The 20,467-nt window shown below is 39.7% G+C and overlaps 1 protein-coding gene across 1 annotated transcript in view; it reads left to right on the forward strand.

Annotated features, from left to right (window-relative positions):
• LOC139468242 (uncharacterized) overlaps positions 1 to 20,467 on the forward strand; it is a 57,497-nt gene that overhangs the window by 29,645 nt on the left and 7,385 nt on the right. Inside the window, exon 3 of the mRNA XM_071250080.1 lies at positions 17,228 to 17,389. Within this exon, the coding sequence (XP_071106181.1) occupies positions 17,228 to 17,389 (162 nt within the window). The remainder of the gene's footprint in view (positions 1 to 17,227; positions 17,390 to 20,467) is intronic.

The following is a 20,467-nucleotide window of genomic DNA, read 5'->3' on the forward strand; positions in this document are numbered from 1 at the left end:
TGATTATTGTCATGGGATTCATTAAATCTCAGGGAAAATTCATTTAGAATGTTTTTTTATTGGAAAGATGGTCCGGAACCAGTGAATCAATGATAAATTAACATTTAAGCAACATTCAAGCCCACACTTTATATTTGATTATTTACCACTCAGCTAACGGAATAACCCAATATTTGTTCATTGTCTTTTAAACTACCAGTATTTTCACTTAGTAGCCCACCAGTCATATTGTTACTATCGCAACAACATGCAATACAACTTTCACATAATCTAACTGATCTTTCATTTCATCAGTTTTGTGAAACTAGTTGTAAAAGCCTTATCAAAGTTATATTTGAAAAAAAAGTAATATATAGACTTTATATCAGTATATAGACTTTGGACCTATCTGTTACCTGTTACTATTCACCTGCAACACTTGTTTTTTTGTGTGTGTAATATTTGTATTATATAATTTCCTCATTTCTCATGGGTCATTATGGTCAAGTTGTTTTTTTTTCTCTGTCTGTGAGAACAGACTCAATGTGGGACAGATTATGCCTATTAATTTTATTCCAGCATTTTATCTTAGTTAAAGATCACATTTCATTATCAAAAGTTATCTAGCTTTACTAAAACGATGCATATCGGGGGTAATATTTTAGAAAAAAGGGACGATAATCAACACATTACTTAAGGGCATTTCCATCCATGATAAACATAAAATTATAAAATAACTGTAACTTTGATTAAATCTGAAATTCAATGGGATGGCAGATGCATTTGAAATCTTCAGTTCTCATAAAGAAGCTCAGGACACTGCAAGTGCTGTTTGAGTGTGGTGTTAGCTTCAATGCACTGATCGCAAATACCATCTCTTTTTTCTTTGTAAGCTGACCAAGCCGAAAATACACATTTCAGATTTCAACTATCTGAATAAACTTAATATCCTCGGCAGAGTAAACAAGCCAGATATTGAAACATTTGCAGAGCAAATAATCACAGCTCTGAATGGTGTTGTGATGACCGCAGCACACAGCTAACTTGGTCAGATGTTTTAATGGCTGACGATGTAAACCGAGGCTTGTTTCATGGCGCCCACAGCTTGAGTTAAAAACTCTGGCATTATCATGTGGAGGTACCATTATCTTAATGGATACTGTCATGACGTATTCTAGAACACAAGATATAACAGCTGCTTGTGTCAGTGTGACATCAAGTGTGGTTGTGGTTGCGATTCTCCTGCAAATGTTACAACTGAGTTCACTTGTTGTCTCAGATTTCGCAGATTCTTTGAACTGTATCTAATAATTAAGTCTATTTAGATTAGGATAATGAGCATGTTCTTTAGGTTTATTCTGGAAATATAATTCATGATGCCACTTAAAGAAACTATTCCATGAAGTAGATCAAATCTAAAATAGGAAATAAAGAGATATTATATTGTAACATTTTGCACAACGTTTTTTTAAAATCATTTCTTAATGTATAATACTTGTGATGGTCATGTATCTTTTACATCTTTCATAGTATTCCACCTTAATCATGCATATGTATAACATTCAACCTTAATCATGCATATGTATAGCATTCAACCTTAACCATGTATATGTGTAACATTCAACCTTAATCATGCATATGTATAGCATTCAACCGTAATCATGTATATGTATAGCATTCAACCTTAATTATGCATATGTATAGCGTTCAACCCTGATCATACAAACGTAACACTTCACCTTAAAAAACATGCTGTCATTTCTTCTAGGGATGAATTTTAAATTTATGGATTTAAACACAATCATTGATTCCTTCTGAGGCTTTTAAAGATTATATTGTGCAAGCATTTGGTAGCCAGTTTCCTAATAACTGTCAATTACACATTGAACATTTGCATCATGTTTCAGATTAAACTGTCTTCTTGTGCTTGTCTCATGATAAAGGGGCAGAAGTGTGGCTCTCATGAGATCTTCTCTGCCATTTTAGGCTTAATGTCAGGTTTTGATGAACGCTCAGTGTTGGACACTGGTAAATAGTTATCGTTGGAGCACCTCGTCAATATTTTAACATTCTGTGTTGAAGCTTCAACATTGTGCGTGGCTGGTTCTGTGAGCATTCGGGGTTAGATTTAGTCCCCACAAGCCTATTTGGAATGTCTAGTCCAGTTTAACAGGCTGCCATCATAGGCATACAATATAGCTTAGTGTGGCGTTTTACAACAAGCAAGCAGGGGGTGGGGTAGCCTTGTGCTGAAGATCTGGGTTCGATTCCCGACATGGGTTCAATGTGTGAAGCCCATTTCTGGTGTCCCTCGCCGTGATATTGCTGGAATATTGCTAATAGCGGCATAAAACCATACTCACTCATCATCTCGAAGGCCTGCATTCGAGCCCAAAGTGTGAAGCTCGTTTCTGGTGTCCCCCCACTGTGATATTGCTGGAATATTGCTAAAAAGAATGTAAAACTATACTCACTCACTAACTGCAAACAAACAAACCAACAAAATCTACCAGTTTTGAAAAGTTGCATTAATTCCTGGCTAATTTCAGATCAATAATTTCAACCTAGTTCTGGTTATCTTGCTTAGCGTTCCTCTGACCATTACTAAATTGTTTGTGTTGAGATTCCAAATAATTACCTAAGACCATGAATCCAGCTGATCTCAAAACAAATCTCCAAAGCAAGCCACCATTGTGTGTTCATGGGTAAACCTCCTATAATTTCTTGCTTGTCACAACAATTGACACTTCATTTGACTAAATAAACAAGAAAACATCACGTTTGCTACAGCGAGGTTCAGACAAGTCTCCATTCAGTATTTTTTCCATCTATGTCGTAGCCACGTTTATGTATGTTGTTTGCTGTACCTGTTAGAAGGGTCAGCTGAATCCCCGGTAGGCGATACTAGCGGAGAGAGTCGAGGGGCTACTCAGGAATGCTGGGAAGTGTTTATCAGGAAGTGTGGTTTCTTCACCTGTGACAAGGACAAATGTTACCGCCAACGTCACCAAACTGAGTACATGTCACCCAGACGAGAACTGTATCAGTTCGTCAAAGTTTGCAAATTTGCAATATTTTGTCCGTCTGCTTGCAAATCTCATTCTTAATCAGTTACTATGCAGATGTTGGTGTTATTTGTGTTGCAGGATATTGTGCAGGAGCACAATCTGTCATGAATATTTTGTTGGTTGTAATGATTTTTCAAAGGCAAGAAAGATGAGATGATTATACCTTAAGGTCAACATGAAAAGAAGTGATGTGTTAACACTGTAATAGTTATGTGTCATGAGTGAGTGAGTGAGTATGGTTTTATGATGCTTTTAGCACCAAGCTATCTTAACACAAGTTTATCTTTGCACTATACAATCTTAACACAAGTTTATCTTAGCAGGGTAGGCTGGGTAGCCTAGTGGTTAAAGCATTCGTTCGTCATGCCGAAGACCTGGGTTTGATTCCAAACATGGGTACAATGTGTGAAGCCCATATCTGGTGTCCCAACCTGTGATATTGCTGGAATATTGCTAAAAGCGGTGTCAAACCATACTCACTCACTCACTCACTTATCTGAGCACCAGACAATCTCAACACAGGTTTATCTTAGCACCAACATTAGTATTAGAATAAAGTGTTAAGGCAATCTTAGCGACAGTCATAGATTAACAGTTGTATAATCAGTAGAAATCTTCAAATGCTCGCTAACACAGAAATAAGCCTTCAGGGTACCTATTGAAGTAAGGTGATTGATGTGCAGTAATTCAAGTGCCAAGAGGGAGGATACTGAGGGATGTATTTTACTGCAGACTTGTCTATACCCTCAATCTCTGAGGTCGCATCAAGTTCATTTCATCTTGGGAAGAGTGCAGTAGCTATCAGTTGTAGGGTTATTATGTTTCATCACTGGAATGGTAAATATACCATCTGAACAAGAGGCTTATCTCTACAGCTAGGGGGAAGGAAGGGGGGAGTGGAGGGATCGTTAGAAGCAATCACCTCAAGGAGACTACAAAACAAATTTATGGTGCAATTAACTTATGTTTTATGCTCGGTATGAAGTATTGTTGAATTCATTATCACCAAAGATAGTCGTAATGAGTCCTTGTCTGCAGAGGGGTTTCTGAACCAGGCGACTTTGGTAATAGTTCATTAAGGCGGGCAAATTATGTTTGCGTAGTGCAAGAATTCTCTTGTACGAGCTGATCAGTGCTGAGGGGTCAAGAGGGGACTGTTTAAGAAGATTACATAATTGATTTGATTAAATCGGGCATGGTTCAGCATATGCAAAGCTTGTAGGTTTCCTCAGAGGCCCCTTGTCAGTCTTGTCAGTCGTTTTTGAAACGTTATGAATGATATCATCACTATTCATAGGCTATTCATAGACTTTATATTGTATGGCATGCTGGGTAATTGTGAAGCAGGCTGTGTACATATTTCAAAAGAATATTATTTGTATTGAAAGCTTGTTTTACTTTGAGTTTATTGTGTACCAGATGTATACCATAATAATCAGCTGTAATTAAGCTGAAAATGATGATTAGGTTTACAGTGATATATATGATAATAATCTGATAATTAGGTTTACAGTGATGACATCATCATCAACAAAGAACACTCCATCACATATACTTTAATCTCTAAACCAATCAAGAAGATGAGCAATAATGACTGTGTACATATATAGAAATAGAATTTCAAGTTTGCAAAACTGGGACAAGGTCCACGGACCCTTACCCCACATCCATCTCTGATCAGAGCTACAGATAAGCAGCGTATTTGCGTAAAATACCCCCAAAAATTATTCAATACCCGATTACTTTCAATTAACTTGCGTACAGAAACGCATACATTAAATGAAAAACTCAAATTATAAAAACAGTTCGCGTAAATACCCAATGAAGCTTTTTCAGCACGTGTGCAAAGGAGCTAATTTCTGAAACACAATTACGAGCTAATTTCTTTCCGATTCAAGCCTAAATATTTAGAACAGTTATATACCGTATTTTCTTGAGTATAGTGCGCACCCATGTATAATGCGCACCCCCCTCTAGCGGGTTCAATATTTTGGAAAAAAAGAAATTTGAATATTATGCGCAGAAAAAATTTACACCGTACCCTTTCAGCGAAGTCCGGCAAACGAACGGGTGCTGAGAAACTTCGTCAGTACAAATTCGAAATTTGAGATAAAAAATCACCAGACATGTTTATTTACCGTTTAAATAGTATTTATTGTTCTGCTAGGCATTGTTTTATATCTATGGATTAAGATTACCTTGTGTATTTTCTCGTAAACTAAGCCGGAAACAGCAATCAGCTGTACACACGTTTTCTTGGAATCGACCGGTGATTCGGTCAAGACACACCCAGTGATATAACTTTATAGGATTTTTAATGCAAGGATCGGCAACAATTGTATCTGAAACTATTTTATTTATCAGGAATAATATATTCCATTATTTTCTTAATTATATGCAGCCTTTACTACACATATTTAAAATAATAATAACCCTAAGCGAAGCAGCTGATCGCTATTCCCGGGTATTATTTTTTACATGGAACATGTCTGACCAGTCACCGTCAGGGCTCACGCGCACGTGAGCACGTGAGCGCGAGAATTTCATGTTGACATAGAATCTTTTAACGAGTCAAAGTATGTCATTTATGATATATGTATCCATTCTCTGTCAACTAAAGTTCGTTTCAAGGCGTCAATAGCGGTATTCTGACCGTGGTTGCTGTTAATAACGGTGAGTTGTGCGATCTTCCGATCGCTTAATCACACACGATTTCGCCGAAATTAATAAAAACAAAATTATAAGGAATTTTTAATAAAATTAATGAAGTAAGTTACAAACAAAAGTCCAGAAATACAAAGAACACTTTTTATAGACAGACAGTGTAATTACATAATTATTTTGCGTACTTCAGTATGGATTTGTTGACATGGTATTTCCGGTGTTTCGTGCTCACGGTACGTAATGTCTTTCCACTCATAATTCGTGTATAATGCGCACCCCCTTCTACACAGCTGTGTTTTTCCGAAAAAAAGTGCGCACTATACTCAAGAAAATACGGTACATCTAAAACATTATATCATTTTTTTTAAATCTTAAAATGTTCACTATTTTTGGGAAAAACCCAATAGAGTGATGAATAAATGATTGAAAAAATATTGGTTACCCAAAGAAAAATGTAATAACCCAATTAAGATAGAAACCCTAGAGTAAAAACTCAATTGCTCAAAAAGTTACCTGGAGCTGTGTCTGATATCACTCATGTGGTAGAATAGGTTCCAAGCACTCAATGCTGGTCTTATGAGCTATGTATAATGAGGGTAAGATGTAACATGGCCGAGTGTCTGTCACCTTACCTGTGTGGTAATACTGTAGCTTATACTGTTAACACTGTTTGCTGGATTATGTACAGAGCGCTTTTACATAGTTGGAATATTGCAGCGGCATGAAACAATAGTCACTCATTCACTAACTCGTGCCCTGTACAAAATTTCTCTTATCATAGAAGTCCATGTTGCCTTTGGAAATCCTGAGAGTTACCTGCCCTTAGAATTCTGTAGGAAATATTTTGGAAACAAACTTTTCATGGTACTGAAATTGACTCAGAAGGAAACAAGAAACAAAAGGCTTTCTTTTTGAGGACTATAGTCAAATCATATCAAATCATAAGCCATAAAGTCTACTTTTGTTATTTTTTCTTGTGATAAGGTTCTGGTTATAATGAATGCCAACCCTTCTTTCCCATGAATCCTAATCCTAATCTTTCACTCATTGCTCTGAATCTTCAATACTACTGCACACAAGTGTCCAAAGCATTGAGAAAAGGGGGTGATTTGAAGTTAAATTACTGAAATAATAAATGAAAAAAATACAAAGTATAAAGGACATTTTTATGTACACCATCATTTTATTTGTAAATGTGTCTTACCAAATATGATTTAATTTGTGTCCCTTGTACCACACTGCCACGTCCCAAATACCTTCAAAAGGGGGTTGGCAGCCGCATCATAACATATGCTGTAGAGACAGACAGACCGAACTGTCACAATGCGCTGTATGCTGACAACTGAGAGTGGTCTGTACAAGATGTACACAGGTTCTGCCAGACAGATATGAAAAAGTCCATCATATTCTAGGAGACCATTATGGAGAATTAACTCAGGCTGTGATTGCCCCCTATGGGCCACTTCAGATAGCAGACATATACTGTATATTGCCACTGATGGCATCTCCTGCTAACTGCTGACAGGCTATTCGTCATATGCCTCCTTTGGGATAATCATAGTCCAACTACGACATCTCTTACAGGATCTTATTATGCACTTCCTTGTTTTATATTTTGAGGATTGGGAATGTGGTTGATGTTGGGAGTGTTATTTATTTAATTGAAACAGATTGTTAATTTTTACAGACTTTATTCTTACAAAATTACTATTATGGTTATTTTCAATTTTGGTTATACAGTTGAACCTCATTGTGTCGAACCTCATTGTGTCAAACCTCATTGAGTCCCAGGTATCCAAAGTAAGCTCAAAATTTTCCTGGTCTCGAACCCCTGATAACTCCAAGTTCCCACAAGTTTGACTGTTTATCCATGAGTCCTTTACTGAACAACTCATTTAATGTTCATTCCTTCAGCCGGGGTACGTAACTAACATGCCAGGAAGGTTATTACGAATCATCTCAAGAAGTTATTACGTAATGTTTACGCCTGGACATGGTTGATTGCCGCGGAGGCCTGACCATGAAGGAAAAGGTTAGCTGTGTGGGGTCAGGTATCAGGAAGCGAGGATCGTTAACATGGTGTTACCTGGTGTTACCTGGTGTTACCTGGTGTTATCTGAGATGTAAGCCATCTTCCTGGATTACAGTCCCTAATGAATCTAGACACCTCAGCTTCAACTGTGCATTGCCACATATTGCAGGGCAGGTCAATCAGTAAACAGTGACCTTCTGTTCAAAGTTATCTCCCTTTTCAAACTGCAGTCTTTGAATCACCATAACACTTAACTGAAGAACCTGTTTTTCTGAAAGGTGTGTTCCATCATCTTGGTGTAACATGGCATCCTTGGGCCATAACCATAATGTTCATATAATTTCATATAAAAGACGTGCAATGATAAAGAAGGCCACCATACAATACATACGGTATTCGACGTAATACGGGCGCTCTCAAAATTAGAAATAGGGGTCTCTTATTAGAATATTATTTTGGTGGAAAAAAACAGTTGAAAAATCGTAAGTTTCGTGGTTAATGCTGACAGCCTAAAATGTTTACATACGCCAGATATATTCTTCCAGAACTTAATTGCCCATAATTAAGGGTGAAAAATACATGAGTGCCTGTTATACATGAATAAATAAGTCTTGTGTACATTGACCTATCCCTTAGTCCAACCCCACCCACCCACACCCCCTCCACCTTTTGCATGGCATATTTCAAATTCAAAATTTGTTCACCATATTAAGTAAGCAACCCTAAAAGCCCCACCTAGGTTGCCTCACCTTTTCGGACATACCCTTTTCGACCAAACACCAAATGGCCTGGCGGGCCCTTGCGCGAAATACGCATATGTCGGAAAGCGCATGTTAAATTCCTAATTTAAGTAAGTAAGGCAGTCATGCCCCGGTCAAAATAACACAGACAATGAAAATACATTGACCTCCTTGTTAGGAAGGGTGCTTGTTCATCTCTTCATGGAATACCTGTCCCCTAACGAGGAACTCACCTGGTGGAGACAATAGAAGTAATGAGAAGGTAATCAAGATTAATGACGAGACTGTGTTCCAGGTGATGGGGTCTGGCGTTCTCGTTAATGAAGCTTGCTTGTTCTCGTGTCAAGACACTTAATGCACTTGACAAACCACAAGCCTGACTGAGGGAATGAAAGTATGATTAATGAATGTTTGGAAATGCTATCATTGTAGATTTATAGAATAACCAACAAACTACATGAATTGCTGTCCCTATAGTGAATAAGTTGGGTAAGCCCGGAGTTTGTTGCAAGAATCTCTGAAATGCATGTGCATATATCAGGGTATTACACTTGATCTTTCTACATTTATGGGTAATATGATATGAATATATACTGTACTGTTGTTATCGATACATGCATAGAGGCGGTAGGATAGCCTAGTGGTTAAAGCGTTCGCTCATCATGCTGAAGGCCTGGGTTCAATTCTCCACATGGGTATAATGTGTGAAACCCATTTCTGGTGTCCCTGGCCTTGATATGGCTAGAATATTGCTGAAAGGAACGTAAAACTCACTCGCTCATTGCAACAAACATTGCACACAAAAAAAACTACCAGAATTGTAAAGTTGCATTAATTTCAGATCAATGATTTCAACCTAGTTCTGGTTATCTTGTTTAGCTTTCCTCACTCACTCACTCACTCACTCACAGGGCCATCATCAGACACTACAGTGTTCAGGGTTGCATGTGACCTGCTACACAATGTGAAGGCAAAGGCCCTAACTATATAAGAAAGGATTCTCTCAAGTATCATCATAATGAAGATTGTCATGTCTCTTCATGGACCTGTGCTTCCAGCGAAGTGAAAGTTGTGCCCAGATCATGGGTGTGTTGATGCCACATGTGTCGTGACTCAGACAAGATCATATCAGGGTATGGGCGATGTCATAAATGGCTTCTTCTGTCACTTGTCGGTGCTGTCGGATCAGATCGTGTTCTACTTGTTGTGCAATCGGTCATTGTGTGTAGAGTGTCATGATGTTGGCTCATGCAGTACACATGTTCTTTGGTGACTCTCACTTATTATGCTCAGGCCGAGAGTGTTTCTCATATAGATCTACACTAACATATACTCCCCTCCGTCATAAACCATTAAGTCTTAATTTCAGACCCAGAACTGAAAAGTGGATTAGTATGGAATAGAAGGGATTGTATTATCCAATAAGTATTCCCTAGGGCCTGTATGTTAGATTAATACATACCCTGAAACAAAAGCGTCTGAAAACTCTCAAGAAAGTCTACTTTACTGTAGCATGTCTAGAATTCTTCAGTTTCAGGCTGCCAAGTGAAGAGATTCTTGGGTCTCCTTTATATTATATATTAAGGACAAGCTAACCAAAATATCTTTAATAAATAGTTTTATCTGTTGGACTGTTATGTTATTCTGAGGCCAATTGGCTGTCCATGCTTTGTTATCATTCACTTGTTAGTCTACCACTGGGTGGTGGGGTAGCCTGGTGGTTAAAGCGTTCGCTCATCACATGTAAGGCCAGGGTTCGTTTCCCCACATGGGTACAATGTGTGAAGCCAATTTCTAGTGTCCCCTGCCGTGATATTGCTGGAATATTGCTAAAGTCGGCGTACAGTCATACACAATCACTCACTTGTTAGACTTCTAATTTAAATTGCATGATATATATCAGTGTAGAAGTTAAACATTGTCCAAGGTATTCTCCAGCAGTGTTTCAGTTTTCTATAAGGTATTAAAATTACATTACACCTGACCATGGAGCAAGATATTATTAAGGGAAGGCTAACAGTAAAGGGGCCACCTGGTCTGTATTGTCAAGAGTGGATTCATAAACTACAATGTCATCCATCCAAAAAAAACCCAAAATAAACTGATTAGCTTCAAAACGGACGATGTAGATAACTGTTTTATCACTCATATAGCACACAAAAATTAATCTCCTAAATTCACAGTGATCGACTATGTGGTCCCTTTGCTGGTAGTCTGATGATTGCACACACACTCACAGGCACACTGTGCACACACACACATGCACACACGCATGCATGCACGCACATCGCTATACAAGGGCAATAATCTTCTAACACCTCGCCTGTGATTTGTGGTAGAGTGAGTGAGTGAGTGAGTTTGGTTTTATGACGCTTTTTACCAAAATATTCCAGCAATATCACGGCGGGGGACACCAGAAATGGGCTTCATACATTGTACCCATGTCGGGATTCGAACCCAGGTCATCGGCGTGACGAGCGAACACTTTAACCACTAGGCCACCCGACCACCCCAATTTATGGCTGACATGACACAGATGCCCAGACATTATTCTCAAAACAGAGTGTATCATGTTGACACAGAGAACATACCATTTGTGATTGATACAGGCAATATGATCTATCCTAAGGTAGATTAGGTCCAGCCGTCAGTGGGGCATGTTGTGATACATCCATGACATGTGAGATTTACCAGAGTAAACATGGTATTCCCTGATCATCATGATGATATTGGTGTCTCATGTCAAGACTAGGCCTATATGACATGGTAGAGTTGGTATATGTTCATGTTTACGGAGGTGAGGGTGGTATAATAGGTCATGGACCTTTGACAGGTCTCTGGAGATGTGAATATACCCTACTATGATTACAAAGGGCTGCAAGTAATGTTTACTTAGCTGTCTCTATCTGCGTGAGTATTCCAGTGTAGACATTGGTATCATACTTGTCTTAAACAGTGACCTTAATGAATTGGGTGGTCAGCCTGACTGACTTGTTTGTTTGCTTGTCATTGTACCCCAAACTTGTGGGATGTTTTTTTATCCCCCGTCCAACAATGTTGGCGGGGGATATAGAAACGGGCTCCATCCGTCCGTCAGTCCGTACGTACGTCCCCCACGTTTCGTTTCCAGAGCATAACTCAGAAACCGTTCAATATTTTTTCATGAAACTTTGCAGGTCTGTCAAGTACATGCTGAACTGGTGCCTTTTGCTATTTAGAAATTTTAGACATTTTTATTTTGTACGTTTCCATGGCAACAAGATGGACTTAGGTTCCAAACTCTCCTTTTTTTTTACACTTTTCATGACAAGTTCCACCTTGTTTTAAAAAGGTTAGGGTTTGTTTAGATTTAATTATGTCATAAATTCTGCAACAGTGGCGGGGGATATAGCCACGTTAGTGACAAACTCTTGTTTTTATTATATTATATTATGCATTTATATGCAACAGGTATCCAAGTACTAGTATCTGCTCAAATGCAGTTTTTTTTGTTCCCCAACCAGTGGGTCCATTTGTATTCCAGTTATCATCTCAACTCCCTTGGGAGTATACAACCCAAGCAGCCTATGGATGCGAGAGTGTTTTTACATCTACCTCACATATTGGGTACCCATTCTCTGCTGGGTGTACAGAAGCACATGTGGACTTAGTCACTTGCCCAGGGTGACACCACATGTTTTGACATTTGGGTTTGGGGTTTATGTATGTATTCGTGAAGCTTGCTAGCCGTGCGCTTTTGACCCATTGCCCACTCTGCCCCCACTGTGTAATAATGAAATGGGTGGGGTCCTGTCTTCTGTGAGGTGTATTGATGTAGTAACGAAGTAGGTGGTCCCTGTCTTCTGTGAGGTGTATTGTGTAATAACGAAGTGGATGGGACCCTGTCTTCTGTGAGGTGTATTGATGTAATACCGAAGTGGATGGGACCCTGTCTTCTGTGAGGTGTATTGATGTAATAACAAAGTGGATGGGACCCTGTCTTCTGTGAGGTGTATAGGTGTAATAACAAAGTGGATGGGACCCTGTCTTCTGTGAGGTGTATAGGTGTAATAACAAAGTGGATGGGACCCTGTCTTCTGTGAGGTGTATTGATGTAATAACGAAATGGATGGGACCCTGTCTTCTGTGAGGTGCTTAGGTGTAATAACGAGGTGGATGGGACCCTGTCTTCTGTTAGGTGTATAGTTGTAATAACGAAGTGGGTGGACCCTGTCTTCTATGGGGTGTAAAGGTGTAATAACGAAGTGGGTGGACCCTGTCTTCTGTGAGGGGCATAGGGGTTTCCCTAGGGGTGTTTGTCTGTACATGTGCACCAGGACAAGGAAGTTTGAATAGCCTCTTACAGTTTTCATTGTTATATAAGACCTTTGTGTATATATCGCATTATCTGTAAGTTCAGCAGAGCATTACGACTGTTACCTCACCCAAAATGCCCGTAGTGTGTATATGCAGCTTAACAGTGAGAAAATAAGATGTTTTAATCTGTATGTTGGTATGGAAAATAAAACAAAGTTGGTCTCTTTTTTGATAACATGCCACTTTGAAGGGAGCAAACCCCTTCCTCACCAATATTCTTTTAGAACAGGTAGGACCCAATCATGGAACAGAATGTTGTGTGCCTTTTGTAAGTTTGACATGGACTGTTGATGTTAGGTAGACTCAGATGTATAATGTAAACATGGTATTTTATATTCTCAAATGGTTTTTTTAACGAAATATGACATGTCTTTTCAGTTTAATTTTTTTTATGGCAAATATTTTTTATTTAAGAAAAGATTATGTTCATCACTTTTTGTATAATAGTGAGTGAGTACGGTTTTACGCTGCTTTTAGCAAACTTCCTTCTATATCACGGCGGGGGACACCAGAAATGGGCTCCACACATTGCACCCATGTTGGCAATCGAACCTGGGCCTTCTGCATGATGAACGCTTTAACCACTAGGCTAAACTCACCGCCCCTTTTTATATAATAGGGCATAGCACTTAGATGATCAGATCTCCTTCCTCTTTTCCTGCCCCACCTTGTCCCTGATCTCACCACATACATTCTGCTTCACCTTGTCCCTGATCTCGCCACATACATTCTGCCTCACCTTGTCACTGATCTCACCACATACATCCTGCCTCACCTTGTCCCTGATCTCACCACATACATCCTGCCTCACCTTGTCCCTGATCTCGCCACATACATTCTGCCTCACCTTGTCCCTGATCTCACCACATAATTTTGCCTCACCTTGTCCCTGATCTCGCCACATACATTCTGCCTCACCTTGTCCCTGATCTCGCCACATACATTCTGCCCTACCTTGTCCCTGATCTTGCCACATACATTCTGCCTCACCTTGTCCTTGATCTCACCACATACATTCTGCCTCACCTTGTCCCTGATCTCGCCACATACATCCTGCCTCACCTTGTCCCTGATATCGCCACATACATTCTGCCCCACCTTGTCCCTGATCTCACCACATACATTCTGCCTCACCTTGTCCCTGATCTCACCACATACATTCTGCCTTGCCTTGTCCCTGATCTCACCACATACATTCTGCCTCACCTTGTCCCTGATCTCGCCACATAATTCTGCCCTACCTTGTCCCTGATCTCACCACATACATTCTGCCTCACCTTGTCCCTGATCTCGCCACATACATCCTGCCTCACCTTGTCCCTGATCTCGCCACATACATCCTGCCCCACCTTGTCCCTGATCTCACCACATACATCCTGCCCCACCTTGTCCCTGATCTCACCACATACATTCTGCCTCACCTTGTCCCTGATCTCGCCACATAATTCTGCCCTACCTTGTCCCTGATCTCACCACATACATTCTGCCTCACCTTGTCCCTGATCTCGCCACATACATCCTGCCTCACCTTGTCCCTGATCTCGCCACATACATCCTGCCCCACCTTGTCCCTGATCTCACCACATACATTCTGACCCACCTTGTCCCTGACCTTGCCACAAGTTTGCCTCACCTTGTCCCTGATCTTGCCACATAATTCTGCCTCACCTTTCTGTTTTACCACGTCAGCTGTTTCGATTCCCGACATGGGTACAATGTGTGAAGCCCCTTTCTGGTGTTCCCCGCCGTTATATTGCTGAAATATTGCTGAAAGCGGCGTAAAACCATACTCACTCACTTTCTGTTTTACCATGTCAGCTGTTTGGCATCGACACTCCATAACCTACAAGATGGTTTGTGTTTGAGTGCAACACTCAGTTGCAGACAAAGTAAAATTTAAAAAAAGATTCACTTTTATACAAAACTGATTCAGACTTATTAATAATTCATTGTTGCCTTCTAGACAATCATTTTTTTCTGGATGTACACCAACTGGTCTTTTAGTTGAAAATTCCACTTTGAAAGACGATTTGTTTTGAGGTCATTTTTTTAAATCAAGAGACAGCCATGTCCCCATGTTCTGTACTTGACCTCATTTATTAGTTATAAGTAATTTCTTTTCTGGTCTAAGAAATGTCAGCATGCCTTTTAAAGTGTTTATTCAGTGTGACCTTCAGCTATCATTAATAAATTATTTATATCTTAAGTACGGTTGACAGAGATGCCATGTACATGTACTACCCTAACAAGACAATGGTATATTTGTTTCATCGATCCACTGAAATACGAGTAATTGCCTGTGTTTTGTCATCCAGTGCTAACCACGGCACGGTGACAAGTATAAATTGATCCCTTGGTTCAACATGTGATTATAACATGCGAATAAACAGACAAGTAAATGGCAATCAGGGCCTCGTCACACCTTATAAACAATACAACAGGAGGTTACTGTTGTACATTGGTGTTGATCAGCATGTTGACATGATGACTGATGCTATTGAGCAAACATCCATCATCACAGTCTCCATGGCAACAGCAGTCAGTATGTTTGTCATGGCAAAGTGATAAAGTAGCTATGGTCAGTTGTCAGAATAAGGATAGAGGTAATAAGTGGGGTAGCAGAGACAAAATATGTAGGTTGGAGCCAGGGGTTGTTCAAGCAGTAGTCTGTTGCATTGTGCTACCATGGTGACCATGTATGTTCTATCTTCAGTCTTGATATTTAACTTCTGTATTATTTCAATTGCGTGGATCAATGCTCATGATGTCAATCACTGGATTGTCTGGTCCAGACTCGATTATTTACAGACCACTGTCATATAGCTGTAATATTGCTGAGTGCAGCGTTAAACAACAAACAAACAAACAAATTTCAATTTTGTTCATTATGCCACCTCGTCTCCTTTTTAAACATCTGCATCAACATGATCAAACAGATTGAGTAATAGTTTTACGGAATGATTAAACTTTATTTGGCAAATTATCATTTTAACAATAAAGAGAGACAGTATTCTTCCTGCACCTTCATATTCGATTCTCTTAATGTCAATCACTAGATTGTCTGGTCCATTTACAGGCTGCTGTCTACAGCTGGAATAGTGCTGAAGGTGGCTTTGAAGAACAAACAAATGTCATTGCGGAGTTCTGTATACATGTATATAGGTTATGATATCCCCAGCACTAAGATACCCGACCCTGAAGTGTCCTCCACTCTGACTGTTCACAACAGAGTTTGTTGACTGCGATCCAGTGTATGGAGAGCAGAGAGCTTGCTGTAGTGTTGATGTAATATTTCCCCCCACCCTACATTGTATCAGTGTCACGATGGTGAGAACTGGGACACATGTAGTGCTGCATCATTGGGTTCTAGCTTATGTTACCCCGGCACACATCTTAGTCATGTCTTTAGTATCATTATTGCTCTAGGGCATGGTTTTAAAGTTTCAATATATTGGTTAGAACTATTTATTAGTTCAGGCCTTGATGTGAGATTAGAAGTTGGATATGTTGAGATCTAATTTATTGATTATAATAAGGAAAGTTACCATGTCGAACATATTGTGGATGAATTTGCTGTATTGGTATTGCTTGTGCTATTGCTACATAACTAGTAGACAACCTCTGTGGTCTAGTGGTAGAGCATCAGCCCAGAGAGCGGAAGGTCCGGGATTTGATTCAATGCCACGTCATACCAAAAGTCGTTATTACTGTGCCTGGTGCTCTGCATTAAGTGGCTGAATCAAGGATTGGTCGGCTTGGAGTCAGTATACTGTGTCTGGGTGGGCTATTCATGTTAAACTGTGGCATGGTATCTCAGTTGGCAGGGATTATAAATTTGGCACAAGCAGACACACACAGACAAACGTGCATGCACGTTGTTATGTGAGTGCAATAGTCTTGGACGCAACGTTAAACCCCATTTCACCTCACCACATAACTATAGTAACAACCATGTCACAAGGCTGATTCTATTCATTTCATCCACCGACCCGCAGCATGTAAATGTTGAAGTGTTTAGTATTATGTAGAACACCTGATGTTCAGATCATGTTGGAAAGTTGTTTGTTCTGTCCATAACTTGACCACAGGTCTGTCTGTCATCCCTGAACCATAGCATTTCCCTTCCGTCATCGTATCCCAATTGCTAGGGTCAGTGCTCATGATGTCAATCACTGGATTGTGTGGTCCAGACTTTAATATTTACAGACCGCTGTCATATCGCTGGAGTATTGCTGAGTGTGGCGTTAAACAAACAAACAAACAAAACATGGGGTAGGTGGATGGGTCCTGGGATATTTCATTAGAAATGCGTTGTAATACACTGGATGACCTGTGATGATGAAGAAAGAGTTTGATGTGGAGGTTATATGTGTGTATCTTCGTTCCAGGACTGGGAGTGCTGCTGGTCATTGTTGTGGGTGTCGGCTGGAAGTGCACGCCAAGGGGACATGAACCATTACATGCGCTCTTCAATATTGGGGACTTCCGTCGTCGACGAGACCGTCAAACACGAAGGGCGTACCGGCAGAGAGACAGCAACTGGTATGGAGGTGAGTATCTGACCATGTACACGTTCACCCAGTGACCTACCTTAATAATAATAACCATAAGCGTAAGACTTTGGTACACCTGATCACTATTACCAGATTTCTTTTTTCTTACGTATGGAACAATTTGACCAGTCATTTTTTAGGCTCCTGTGGTCGCGAAAAAACCTTATGTTGACATATAATAGGCAGACTACAACAAATATGTCTTTTAACAAGTCAAAGTTATACATTTATGATATATGTATTCATTCTTAGTTCGTGTCAAGGCATCAATAGCATTTGACTGTGGGTACTGTACATAACATTGAATGGTAGCAATCTACCGATAACTTCATGATTTCTCCAAAATTAATGTTAACAATATTGAATTAAATTTTGATTAAAATGAATAAAATAGATTACAAGTCCAGATATACTATGAACACTTTTTATAATCAGACAGTATTATTACATGATTAAGTTGCGTACTTCAGTACAGATTTGTTGACATGGTATTTCTGGTGTTACATGCTCACGGTAATGTCTGTGTTGGGGAAAAAAACAAGAAAACCCATCATGGTGTGTATTATGCGCACCCCTGTCTTCACAGCTGTGTTGTTGTTATAAAAGTGTGCTCTACACTCTAGACAATATGATACACTGCATGACTTGTATTGACTTTGTGAGGAGGACAGGGTCCCAGTACTCCTTGCTGGCTGATGTTGATCAGGTGGAGGCGACATGTGACCTGGCTGATGATGTCGTGCAGGGTTGCTCATGAATGCAACTGGTAGGATAGATACTTATGACATTATAGACAGATATTCTTGACCACAGACAGATTGCAGACATACACCACTTGGACCCAGAAACTTAGTTAACCCAAAGTTTTTATTTTTACAATCAACAGGAAGATTGACATATCCAAAGTGTTCACAGGACAGACATACAAACAGACTTTATTTACCATCAACAGGAAGATGGACATATTTCACAGGTCTCCGTGGACCGTCATCTTAAATTTACCTCCATCAAGCAGATTGACATATCCAAAGGTTTCTGTGAATACACACACACCCTCCAGAATGTGAGGACATAATCGTCTATGTTGTTTAGGTGTCATCTTCCACTGCATCAGATGTAAGTAAGGTAATGATTTGACCAAGATACTACAGATATTTCCAACCAAAGTTTCAGTACCTATTATAATAACTGCATAGCATGTCAGCTAAAATATTCTACAAAAATTAATTACGACATAGACACATGATCCCCTGCAGTTGTCTGTCAGGCAATGACAATGCATGTTCCACTGAGCCTACATGAGCGAAGACAAGTTTTTCTGACTGTTATGTTGAGAGTGTCTGTGAACCATCATCTTTGTTTGCCACTAGCTTAAGTATTTGCTTCCTGGGAGGAGGAACTGTTGAAGGGAATAATGATGTCGTGATCACCCACTCGGCTCTTACGCTGTTGTGTCATCATTGTGTGACCAGTGCTTGCTGCAACATTTGCTGTTTCTAATGTAAACCTTTCACAGTTTGCAAGACACAAGCTTACACTCAGATGAACTAGTTTAATGACAACAATTTGCATTTAATGATTGATTAAGACCAAACAAAGTTGATTATGTTTTTTTAATATCTCTTATTCTATTTTTTCAAATATATTCTCTCAAATAAACAAATCATAATTTTTGCCTCAATTAAAAAAAAAATAATGTACAAGTTGCAATATTTATTTTGAAATTGGTCAAGATCTGGAATAAATTATCTGTTTTGGGACTAAAGGTTTCTCTGGCTTGATTAGGCGGGGGGCATGGTGCTGTGCAGGGTTACATACTTTAGTTGTGGTAGGATCTGCTGGTTGTTTGAATCCCAATTTCTTCTCAGTGGTGACCTTTTGTTGGCCAACACCCATCTTCCTGAGGCAAGGGAGTTAATAGACTGTAAAAGTCCACTTTCCACCCTTGCTGCCCTAGGCTGCAATTATGGAGGTTTTTTTTGGCTGGACTAACAAGTATATGCATAGTCCAATCAAAATCTCATAGCGAAATTGACATCTGGATTTTGGTCGACTGCAGGATTTGCTAAAGATGTGTACAGTCAACTGGGCAATGACACATATTTTCCAAATCTTTTTCATGTTTTTAATCATGGTTTTTACACGATTTGATGCACTTCGCGAGGTAAGACTAGTGTTTTCACAATATATATCTTGGTCATCGATCAGATCGTCTTGATTGGTTGCCGCCATTTGGTTTGAAGCAAATGCAAGTGATATGAGAGGTGGAATCTAATTGGTCAATAAGGGGGGCATAGAAGGGAAATACCTTGTAATAGCCACTGGTGGCGCTACGATCAAGCCCAGAAATTCCAGCCTAGTTCCGCAAGGGTGGAAACAGGACTTTAAGTGTCAGTTAACTCCCTTGCCTCGGGAAGATGGTCAGCACCATAACCTGCTTGTTTGTTTCATAATGTCTACAACCTGTATGCTTGGCCATGGTCAGCATTCAACTCGGGGTTTCACAACAGTTTCCTCTCACCTTCAGATCACTTACTGTGAGATAATGGAAACATTGTGCAAAGAGGTGTTAAACTCAGCACACTCACTCACAAAAGACAACATGTAGGGTATTAAATTCATGAAGTTTCATATCTTCCTGTTAAAGTTTTGATGAGAGGAACATTGTTAAACTGGTTGTGTGACCTTGTTGGGAGATGTTCTGCTTAAAAGCTTTCAAGGGCACTCAGAGATATGACTGAATTTGACCTTCTATAAGTCCATAAATCTACACTTTGACTCGTTAATATTGGAGTGGTATTGTTCTGTGTCGTTGTGTGATAGGCACTCCAGCACACCATCAGGAAGAGATGAAAGTAGGCGACATCTGTGTCTGAACTCATTGTGCTGGAAATGCATGTACTGGGTCATGTGCCCAACATTACAGTTTACATTACTGGATTACTGGAGTTGATAATTTTTAACGTAGGTAAGGACACAACAAGCCCAGTGAGGCATAACCTAAGCATGGAGGATCCCTACTGCTCACAGAACATCAACAGAGCCTGTAAACATGTGTGCTCCATAACCATGATA

The sequence above is a fragment of the Haliotis cracherodii genome, unplaced genomic scaffold (genome assembly GCF_022045235.1).
Source record: "Haliotis cracherodii isolate W230 unplaced genomic scaffold, xgHalCrac1.p SCAF_2, whole genome shotgun sequence".
Lineage (NCBI taxonomy): Eukaryota > Metazoa > Mollusca > Gastropoda > Lepetellida > Haliotidae > Haliotis > Haliotis cracherodii.